General features: G+C 35.8%; 1 protein-coding gene across 1 annotated transcript in view; it reads left to right on the top strand.

Annotated features, from left to right (window-relative positions):
- trim66 (tripartite motif containing 66) overlaps positions 1-6,294 on the top strand; it is a 56,496-nt gene extending 50,202 nt beyond the window's left edge. The window contains exon 15 of the mRNA XM_022670119.2: positions 1,063-6,294. Within this exon, the coding sequence (XP_022525840.2) occupies positions 1,063-1,299 (237 nt within the window). The 3' untranslated portion in view covers positions 1,300-6,294. The remainder of the gene's footprint in view (positions 1-1,062) is intronic.
- Positions 6,295-12,011: the final 5,717 nt, after the last annotated feature.

Below are 12,011 nucleotides of genomic sequence, written 5' to 3'. Positions count from 1 at the left end.
GGAAATTCAGTTCAGTTCTACAACACCCAGACTGGAGCAGTATTAGCATTAGCCGCTACCTGCAGCACTAGGAGTGTTGCCATGTTTTCCTTCTAATTCAGCAGGTCTCACTGCTGGATTGTGATTCTTGTAATGCTAAGCTAAGCTAAGTAAACAAAACTGTAATTCTTTAAAAATATATATTTTTAAGTTAATCGAGTGCTATATGTTAATCTACACAGATTTCTCTCCTGTTTATTTGGGTGAGTAAAGCTCTTCCATTTATTTACAGTAAACTTAGAGATTTTCAAATTTCCGTTAAAGCTTAGAGGTTAGCGTTAGTAAATGCCGCCCAACTGCGCTACACTAAGGAACCCTGAGTGTTTTTAGTAAGTCAGGGCTATATTATCTAGCGTTTCGTCCCACTTAGCTTGTTTTAACATGTTAAACACACAGACTACAGTCAGATATACTTACCTCTGAATGGCGAAAGAGCTAACGCTTAGTGCTGTTAGCGGCTAATGCTAATGCTGCTCCAGCAGTGCTAGCCGGGGTTAGCAGCAGGCTACAGACTGATAATACACACCTCTGAATGGCTACCTCAAAAAAGCTAGTGCTTAGTGCTGTTAGTGGCTAATGCTAATGCTAATACTGCTCCAGTCTCTGTGCTGGAGAACTAAACTGAATCTCCTGTATAACTCTGTACTTCAGCAGAGTGTATTTACTGCTCCTTAATACCTGACTGGTAGCTTGTTTTAAACCGGTAAACACAAATATATATCATACTACAGTCTGATATATTCGCCACTAAACTGTGAAAAAGCTAGTGCTGTGGTTGGCGGCTAATGCTAATGCTGCTGCATCCAGCCTAAGTAGCTTTACTGCTCCTTATTTAATACCTGACTGGTAGAATTCTTACATAAGGAGCACCGGATTATAAGGAGCACTGATGATTTGGGGGAAAATTAAAGGATTTTAATGCACCTCATAGTGCGAAAAATACGGTAAGAAAAAGAAAATTGAGTCCGGCTCCACCACAACGCCGTGATAAATACAGTGTATTCCTCTCTTCTCCTCCTGCAGCCGGACTCTGAGGTGGCTCAGGCGGGACGCAGTCTGCAGGACTTCTTCCTCTGTAAGCTGGGCGAGGTTTTCCCGGAGCTCGGCTGCCCGGCGCTGGAGGACGACTCAGACAGTGACGAGTACGAGGAGGCGGAGCTCGCCGCCGCCACCGGATTCCCCTGGCCGGAGAGGAAGGAGCAGAGCCACAGGAAGAGGAAGAGGAGGCACTCGCTCACCTGGAGGAGGAACCACTATTAGCTCTGTCGTGCAGAGACACGGACGGACGGACGGACGGACAGAGGGACTTTTATTTTATAAATAACACAGGCTTCCTTCTGAAAGAAGCCAGGTTTTATTTTGAAGGCTCTTCCTCTTGCTTTTGTAAACAGATAAACTTGTATTAATGATTAATGAAGCTGTTTTAACGTCACATATTTCACCTACCGTAAATTAAAACTGTCAGAAACGTTTTAATAAGAGTGTTTTCACACCTGAGCTCTCGAACCAGAGTTGAGTGTTTTTATAATGTGTTCTTTTTTTAAATATTTTATTTTGTCACATTTTTGTTTTACAATCAATTCAAAAGAGAACATTATACATAGCAAACAGACATTTTGACCCACCCCCCTCTTAGCAAACACACCAAGAAAAGGAAGGAAAAAGTTTATATTCTGTTCTGTACTGTTTATATCGTCACTGTCCAATGAAAAACGAGTAACTCCAAAACAGCAACTTTACAGGAGAGAGACAAAATATAACTTTCTAAACTTTTAATGGAAGTCAATGTAAAAAAAAAAGCTTATTTTAGGTCATTTTAAAGTATTTTAAAATATTTCTATTGGTCCGCATATCAAGAAATTTTGGCACAGTGTGAAGAACTAAAAACGAAAACTAAAAATTAACAAAAATTGAATTTTTGGCTGTTTTTCATTGGACACTGATGATATTTTGTCTAGTTAATTTTGTCCAGTTTCACACAGATTTTTTTTTGTTACTTCTCCATGAAAACTTTAACTTAAACATAAACATACACATTCTGTACCAGTAAAAAGTTTAGACGCACCTTAATTTCATTGTTTTAGTATGAATTATTGCGTTATTTTTAAAATGTTCTAAAATCATCCAAACTATGAAGAAAAAAAAACATATGGATTTTTTAATAAACATAGTTAGTAGTTATAGTGTTAAACAAACCAGAATATGCTTTATATTTTACATTCTTCAAAAAGTAGCTCCTCTTAAATTAATTTATGAGGTAGAGTCACCTGGAATGCAGGCTTTCAGTTAACAGCTGTGCTGAACTCATCAAGAGTTAATTACTTGAATTTCTTGTCTCTTAATAAAGTGTTTGAGAGCATCAGTTAAAGTAAAGTAGTGAAGAGGTAGAGTTACAGGTATACAGTGAATAGTGAATATTTGAGTAATGTTCGAATCCAGGTTATGAGAAGCAACAACTACTCAACTAAATAAAGATTTAAAAATACTTTAAGAACAAAAAATGCATTTTCAATCAAAAAAAGGACCAGTGAGCTTCCACATTATGTAAGAGACTGGTGTTCAATTCCTAATCTGGGTGACTATACTGCTCTACACCAATAAGAGTCCTTGGGCTAGACTCCCAACGCTACATTGGCCCAACTCTGTTATAGGAATAATCTTGTAAATTTTTGAAAGTATCCTCAAGTGCAATCACTGCAAAGACAATCAGAAATATTGAAAATGATGAAACTGGCACTCATTAGGACTCCGCCCCAAAAAAGGATAGAAGAGCAAGAGTTTCCTCTGTTGTACAGGATAAGATCATCAGAGTTTCCAGCCTCAGAAACTGCAAGTTAACAAACAGCTCCCCACAGAGTATTTTGGTTTGTTTAACACTGTTTTTAAGTTACTACCTTATGTGTTCCTTCATAATCTGATAGATCACTTTACTATTCATTTACTGAATGTAGGAAAAAAATGGAATTAAAAGGTGTGTCCAAACTTTTGACTGTTACTGAATTTAAAGTTGACTTAAGCAGCATTTCTCAAATTTGATTTTTTTAAATAATTCTCCATATACTGTCAAATTGATAAATTACCTTTTTAGGTGTTGTGCTGAATTCTGTCTCCCTGCCAGAAAGTGTCTCTATTAATCTACAGTTACAGTAGATACAGAATCACCAGCACCGTAATCTGTTGTACCCGTACTGCTCTGTAATTAATCTTCAGTTACAGTAGGTACAGAATCACCAGCACCGTAATCTGTTGTACTCGTACTGCTGTGTCACGTACCTGACAACCAAGGAGAGTCGGATTTCAGCACAACACCTCTTTTTTTTCTTTATCTCTTGTTGTTTAGTGGGTGAAAAAGGTTTAAATCATCTATAAAACATGTACCGTATTTTTTGCACTATAAGGTGCACCAGATTATAAGGCGCACCGGATTTAAGCGACACTAGTAAGGAACAGGGGTGTCGCCATTGTTTTCCTTCTAATTTAGCAGATCTTGCCGCTGAGTGGTGGTGTGGGGGAGCTTTATTGCACTCAACTTTTAGGTTAAATACAGCTGAGCTAAGTAAACAAAACTGTAATTCTTAAAAACAAAAAACACTTTCTTTTAAAGTTAAATGAGCGCTGGATATTAATCTACACAGATTTCTTACAAACTCCTGAAAAATGTTTATTTGTGTAAGTAGAGCACTTTCGTTTATTTGTAGTAAGCTTAGATTTCCAAATTACTCCAGCACTAAGGCTGGAGCATTAGCATTAGCAGCTAACCGCTAGTGGCTAATGCCACATTTTGAAGTATTTTGGAGATGGAGATACTTGTTTTTCATTGGACAGCAATGATATTTTTATTTATTTTAGTGGTTAGTTTTGTCCTATTTTACACTGAAGTTTAGTGACTTCTGCGTGACAACTTTAACATAAACATAAATATACAGTACCAGTAAAAAGTTAATCACACCTTAATTTTTGTTTTTTTGTTTTTTTAAATATTATTTTTAAATTCTCAGCATTGAGGTTAATACTAAAGCGCTTTCATTTATTTACAGTCAGCTTAGATTCTCAAATTTCTCCAGCACTAATGCTGGAGCATTAGTTGCTAACCGCTAAAACTGAAGAACCCTGAGTGTTCCGGTAATCCAGGGTGATATTAGCTAGCGGTTTGTGCCACATAGCTTGTTTTAACACGGCAAACACGCTACAGACTACAGTCCGATATACTCACCTCTGAACGACAAAAGAGCTAGCGCTTAGTGCTGTGGTTAGTGGATAATGCTAATGAGAGCTAGTGCTTAGCGCAATTAGTGGCTAATGCTTATGCTGCTCCAGCATGGCTAGCCGGGGTTAGTAGCAGGCTACAGTCTGATAATACTCACCTCTGAACAGTAAAAGAGATAGCACTTAGCACTGTGGTTAGCGGCTAATGATAATGCTTCTCCAGCAGTGCTATCCAGGGTTAGCAGCAGGCTACAGTCTGATATACTTGCCTCTGTACCGTGAAAGAGCTAGATCTAAATGTGCTTTGAGGCTAATGCTAATGTTTATTCTTCTCCAGTAGGGCTAACCGGGGGTTAGCAGCAGGCTACAGGCCGATAATACTCACCTCTGAACAGCGAAAGTGCTAGTGCTTAGCACAGTTATCAGCTAATGCTAATGCTGCTCCATCCTTAGTGCTGGAGAAACTTAACTGAAAACTCACCATTATAACTCTGTACTTCAGTGGAGTGGCTTTACTGCTCCTTAATACCTGACTGATAGAGTTCATACATAAGGAGCACCGGATTATAAGGAGCTCTGATGATTTTTGGGGAAAATTTAAAGTTTTAAGTGCGCCTTTTAGTGCGGAAAATACGGTAACTTTCACACTGATCTAACTGGTTTAATCAAAATCCGGTTCTTTGCTTATTTTTTACATCTTCTGTTCTGGTTTGGACCCAAATGTATAGTAGGTGTGAAAGCACTCTAAAGCCCTATCTGTACAGGATTAGTTTCTCAGGGGGTTCTGGGATAATTTTCTCTTTTATTTTCTCTTTTATCTGTGATTTTATTCTTGTCTGAAACGACCATGTACGTGTTTTTTTTACTCAGACGTCCTCTGAGATAAAAAATTACAGGCTGAATTATCTACTGTTTTTCTCGTATCTTTTTCCGTGGTCCTCCGGTCATTTTAGTCCCGTCCGGACGCACATCTTTCGACGAGTTTCGTCTCCTCGTGTTTAATAAAATAGTCCAAAGTTTGTCCACTGCCGCTTACCGTAATTACACTTTGGGCTTGTGCGTTTCCACGAAGATTCAATGTTGTGTAAACACAACAGCGAGTGGAAATGGAGGAGCTACTGAACTCCATGCGTCATGTCATGTGACCGAGAAAAAAGCCTAAAAACTCACTGATCCTCCCGTTTTTTTGTGAAATATTTGAGAAACTAATCCCGTCCAGATAGGGCTTTATCTTCATCGTCTTTACGCCGGTGCAAATAGTGCTGCTTTTATTCGTAATTATTTGTGTTTTTTTGATAACTGTCTGGTTGCTGGCGACTGCTACTCTCTAGATATAGACGAGCCATGTTGGTTGGTTATACAGTATATATATAATATGTTTATTATTATAGAGAATGTGATTAATCGTACGGTTTTGTATGCTTTATATGCCACATGCTGTATGTAAAATGAGGCATTACTCCAGCTTCTGTTTTTACTGTACCGTCCTCACCCACCTGTAGGGGGAGCTCTTTGTATAGCCTTAAGCACAAAAATCAGTTCACATTGGACATGAGGAGATTAATGTGGGATTAATTTATAGCTAATGATTATTTATGAAGCAAAATATATCTCCTATTCCGGAGAGAAGCGCAGATTCTAATTGGACGTTGCTAGGTTACGCTGTAAAGTATATTTTAAATATATTTGTCATATAAATAAATGTTCATTTAGTTCGTATAGTTCTGAATCATTAAAGTGATAATTCCTCAGGTGTGTGATCCTACATCGGGAAAATGAAATGTATATACATCTTATATCTTTAATTTCCTGCTCATATCTTCACATATCTGCTCATATCTGCAGTGTAGAATATATTCCTCAGTCATATATCCATATATACTGTTCTGTAATTAGTTGGATTTGTTGGAATGTATCCAGACTGAAATATATTAATATGCATCACAGTTTTATTTTGCTTCATTCCCACCGTCCCCTTCTTCACCTATAATCCCCAGGTTCTGTGTTTATAAAGGATTAAACTTCCTGTTTAAAATGTTTGTATTTTAATATTTTGTATTTTTATTCTTCCTGTTTCTTGATGTTCACATTTCTATTCATGTTTACATCAAAACAGCGACGTATTATTTTTGCTTCACACAAATGAAAAAGCTATAACTGGTGAATTAACATTTAATTTACATTTAATTTATTAGTAGGGGTGTATCGATACATCTGCTCTCGATTCGATTTAGGATTTATGATTCTAAATAAAAATAATTTTTTTCACAATGTTTGGATAAAATTTGACAATAAACGACAAAAAATAAATATATATATTTTTGCATATTTAAAGTACATAAACAATGCAAAATCCATAAATATAAATATTGGTATAAATACTGTTGATTGTTTTCTAATTATTTATTCTTTTCTAATCTTAACCAAACTACTGTCCTGTATAATTTGTAATTATTTGACTTATTTTAAATACAAATCTCTTTTTTTTATCTGACCACTAATTACAAGTTAGACATAATAACTTAAACTTTTAATTAACGCAAATATTTAGCCAACAATATCCAAAATATTTCAAGCAAACTGTTTCCTCATAATTTAATTTAATTTAATTTAATTTAAGATGCAAAATGCACCTTTTATAAACACTTCCTGCACAAGTATTTGTATAAATATTGTTGATAATTTTGTAAGTATTAATTATTTTCTAAGCTTAATCAAACTACTGCCATGTTTAATTTGTAATTATTTGATTTAAATAATTGTGAGTATTAAATTATATGTATAATTATATTTAAAAAAATATAACTTATAGTTTTAAGTAAATTAAACTTTTTCAGGTTCACAATTTACAATTTTGTTTTCTTTAATTATTAATTGTATAAAAGCCTGTTTGAGCAAAGTGCAGAAAATACTGGATGTGAGAAAGCTGCAGGCGAGCTCTTCAACAAAGGTAAGAACTTTTTTTATCACGTTTTAATAAATACATTTATTAAATCCATTTTACTCTGTAATTCTTCTTTAAATAACTCAACTCAAATTTACTAAAACGTTTAAAGCAGCCGGAGTTAGTGTTAATTCTATAAATGACTGACTGTGTAAATTGATCAAACAATCTGTGGATTTTTAGATTTTCTTTTGTTATGTTTAATATTTAATATTTAAGCAATTTTTACAATAATTAAAGCTAATAAGGCTAAACTTTTCCCGGTTACAAATCGCTTAAAATTGTTTCTATTTCTTAAATGTAAAAAAGATGCAAAACGTACCTAAAAAGGTAAGAACTTTTTTTTTTTATCACGTTTTAATAAATACATTTATTAAAACCATTTTACTCTGTAGTTCTCCTTTAAGTTATTCAACATTTTTAGTAAATTTACATAAAACATTTAAGACAGTTGATGTTAAATTGATCAAACAATCCGTGGATTTTTAGATTTTAGATTTAGCCTGGATTTACTGATACTGACTATAAATCAGATCCTGAAATGATCAGATCTTTCTCCAGCTGTTTGACGGCCTGATCATATCTCATAAATATGTCATATTGCTGAAGATTTAGGACGAGATGCGCTTTTCTCTGCAGACAGAACCTAAATAAAATCTTGCTTTTATCAGAGCCGCTGTAGTGCAGAGATGAAAACAATTCACACTGGATCATTATATAAAAAATATAATATATAATAATAATTCCCATACTTTCTGCCAGAATGCGTCTCTATCATTAACAGATTCTCCTCAGATTTCTTTTATTCGTGTTTATAAATACGTCTTAAAAACTCTTGCTTTTCCTTTCCTGTGGTGGTCCTGATGAGAGACAGTTTCATCATAACACCTTTTTTTACGTCCCTTTTTCTTTAGTTTCTTTACTTAGTAGAGTAGTTGTTTCTTCTCATAACCTGGATTCGAACATTACTCAAATATTCACTATTCACTGTATACCTGTAACTCTACCTCTTCACTACTTTACTTTAACTGATGCTCTCAAACACTTTATTATTAAGAGACAAGAAATTCAAGTAATTAACTCTTGATGAGTTCAGCACAGCTGTTAACTGAAAGCCTGAATTCCAGGAGACTCTACCTCATAAAGCTGACTGAGAAAATCCAGCAGAGATGTTCAAATCTCATCATCTAAACCAGAGGAGCTACTTTCTGAAGAATGTAAAATATAAAATATAAAATATATTCTGGTTTGTTGAACCCATGTTTTGTTTACTAAATAATTCCATGTTTCTTCTTATTTTTTGGATGACTTTAGTTTTAATCTACAATACAGAACATTTTAAAATAATGAAAAAAAAACCCCACTGAATTTAAGGTGTGTCTTTATAGCAACACCTTAGCAACCACCTAGCAACAACTTAGCAACCACCTAGCAACCACTTAGCAACACCATAGCAACCACCCCAGATACCATAGCAACACCTTAGCAACCACCTAGCAACCACTTAGCAACACCATAGCAACCACACTAGATACCATAGCAACACCTTAGCAATCACCTAGCAACACTCTAGCAACCACTTAGCAACACCAAAGCAACCACCCCGTATACCATATCCACACCTTAGCAACCACACTAGATACCATAGCAACACCTTAGCAATCACCTAGCAACACTCTAGCAACCACTTAGCAACACCAAAGCAACCACAGCGTATACCATATCCACACCTTAGCAACCACCTAGCAATCACTTAGCAACACTAGAGCAACCACCCCAGATACCATAGCAACGCCTTAGCAACCACCTAGCAACACCTTAGCAACCACCTAGCAACTGCTTAGCAACACCATAGATAGCATAGCAATGCCTTAGCAAACACCTAGCAACACCTTAGCAACCAGCACAGACACCATAGCAAGCGCCTAGCAGCATCATAGCAACGACCATAGCAAACGGTGGGATCAATTTTAGCTGCGCAACCATCCTGCGTTTCCTTCAGGAAATGCTCTTTTCTAGTTATTAAGTGTCTCTTATTTTTTTTACAGAGCTGTATACAGGGTTTGAAATTTTTTTGAGTTTGGACGTCTGCTGCACTCTATTAAACCTGGTCAGTTCTTCAGCCTGGCCTTCCACCAAGAACAGAGGCTCACGTCCAAGAGCCGGACCTGGATAATTTCATTACAGCTGAAAAACAGTCCGGACATCCTTCCAGCTTCACTTCATCAAAACTAAAATAAATTTAATAAAAATATTTTATTCACAGGAAAAAATGAGGGAAAAAATCCTCTTCTCACTTTTGTCTGTTTAGGTTCTCTGGTGTTCTTCTCCAGTCAGATCACAGTAAAGAGATCCTACAGTAAACGTCTTCATATTTCATCAAATCATCTCATCATCATCACTGAATCCCCCTGCGCTGCAATTAACCTTCCAAATTAATTCTCTCTAAATTAGACCTTCATTTCTACGATTAAGTTTCAACTAAATTGAGTTTTTCAACAAGCTGTTTTAATCTTTCTCTAAATCGTATTGTTAACTAGGGCTGAGCAATAATTCAAATTATTACAAAAATATTCTCTCACACATACACTACCACTCAAACATTTTGGATCACGTGCAAAAGAAAAACACATTTTCATACAATTCACAAAGAATATTTTTAAAGAATAAAAAAGTGTATATAAAAGCCTATTTTATATAGTCCCATTTTATATTTTAATAAAGCCTTATTTTGCATATAATCCCATTATCGGCAATTCTCTGCCTAAATCTCCTGGTCTGGCTGCCAATCCAAGTTAAGGATGTGATTTGATGGCTATCTATCTATCTATCTGTCTGTCTGTCTGTCTGTCTATCTATCTATATATCTATCTATCTATCTATCTGTCTGTCTATCTATCTATATATCTATCTATCTATCTATCTATCTATCTATCTATCTATCTGTCTGTCTGTCTGTCTGTCTGTCTGTCTGTCTATCTATCTATCTATATATCTATCTATCTATCTATCTATCTATCTATCTATCTATCTATCTATATTAGTCTATCTATCTGTCTGTCTATCTATCTATCTATCTATCTATCTGTCTGTCTGTCTGTCTGTCTATCTATCTATCTATCTATCTATATTAGTCTATCTATCTGGCTGTCTATCTATCTGTCTGTCTGTCTATCTATCTATCTATATTAGTCTATCTATCTATCTGTCTGTCTGTCTATCTATCTATCTATCTATCTATCTATCTATCTATCTATCTATCTATCTATCTATCTATCTATCTATCTATCTATCTATATTAGTCTATCTATCTGGCTGTCTATCTATCTGTCTGTCTGTCTATCTATCTATCTATATTAGTCTATCTATCTATCTGTCTGTCTGTCTGTCTGTCTATCTATCTATCTATCTATCTATCTATCTATCTATCTATCTATCTATCTATCTATCTATCTATCTATCTATATTAGTCTATCTATCTGTCTGTCTATCTATCTATCTATCTGTCTGTCTGTCTGTCTGTCTGTCTGTCTATCTATCTGTCTGTCTATCTATCTATCTATCTATCTATCTATCTATATTAGTCTATCTATCTGGCTGTCTATCTATCTATCTATCTATCTATCTATCTATATTAGTCTATCTATCTGGCTGTCTATCTATCTGTCTGTCTGTCTGTCTGTCTGTCTATCAGTCTATCTATCTGTCTGTCTGTCTGTCTATCTATCTGTCTATCTATCTATCTATCTATCTATCTATCTATCTATCTATCTATCTATCTATCTATCTATCTATCTATCACACAGTAAAGTGGGTGAATGCACTTATTATTATTATTATTTTAAAAATATATATGAGCTGTTATTATTTGGAAATTAAAAGTTGATTATTTTGCTCTGGGCTCTGAATTCAGCACTAAAATGTTTTTTAAACCCCAAAACTCCAAAATACCCATAAAACTGTGAGTAAATGAGAGAAGGGCTCAGGCTCAGTGCTGTTTACTGGGTGCCATATCTGGCGAAATCCCTCGACCCGGTGTAGACTCCCCCCTGCAGCCTCCGGCCTATAATTTTAACACTCTGCAGAACTGATGAGGTCAGCTCTGATTCTGAGGAGCTCATCTTTCTCCTGAGTTATCTCTGAGTTATCTCTGAGTTATCTCTGAGTTATCTCTGTCTCTCTCGCTCTCGCCAAATTGAGTTTTCCCGTGAAGGCCCTGTGAATCCCATCCTGCAGGAAACTTCCTCCCTCCTGCTTCCTGACAGCTTCCTGATGACTCTTAAATCAGATCAGCGTTGGGAGCGGGGCGGCGGGAGAATTCCCTCGGTATCTGCAGGATTACTCCCTCTGATTGGCGTCTGTAACTCAGACGTGATGTAATAACTCCAGATCCAGTGTTTAAATCTTTACTCGTACTCTAGAGATGCGTCTGGCCTCATTTTTACCTCCTCAGCTTCTGAAAACTCATTTGTAGAGACTTTTTAAAAGAGGTCATGTTTCTCTGCAGTTTAAAGGTAATTCTTTCCTTCGTTCTTTTGTTAAAATTAGTGTAAAAATCAAATATTGCTGCTATTTAAAAAGATTGCACCATGAAAGGAAAGAGAAGCCTACATTATTTTGAGTAGTGCACCTCTTGTTGAGAGATAATATGGCGTCATTTTACTGTCAATAGTCGAGAGCTAAGTAGTTGCTATGGTGTTGCTATCATGTCCATGGTGGTTGCTAAGGTGTTGCTAGGTGGTTGCTAAGGTGCTGAGATATGGTATCCATGGTGGTTGCTATGTTGTTGTTAAGTTGTTTCTAAGGTGTTGCTATGGTATCT

The sequence above is a fragment of the Astyanax mexicanus genome, chromosome 16 (assembly GCF_023375975.1).
Source record: "Astyanax mexicanus isolate ESR-SI-001 chromosome 16, AstMex3_surface, whole genome shotgun sequence".
In the NCBI taxonomy this organism is placed as follows: Eukaryota; Metazoa; Chordata; class Actinopteri; order Characiformes; family Acestrorhamphidae; genus Astyanax; species Astyanax mexicanus.
Note: the sequence above shows the minus strand (reverse complement) of the source record. Positions and strands in the feature narration are given on the sequence as shown.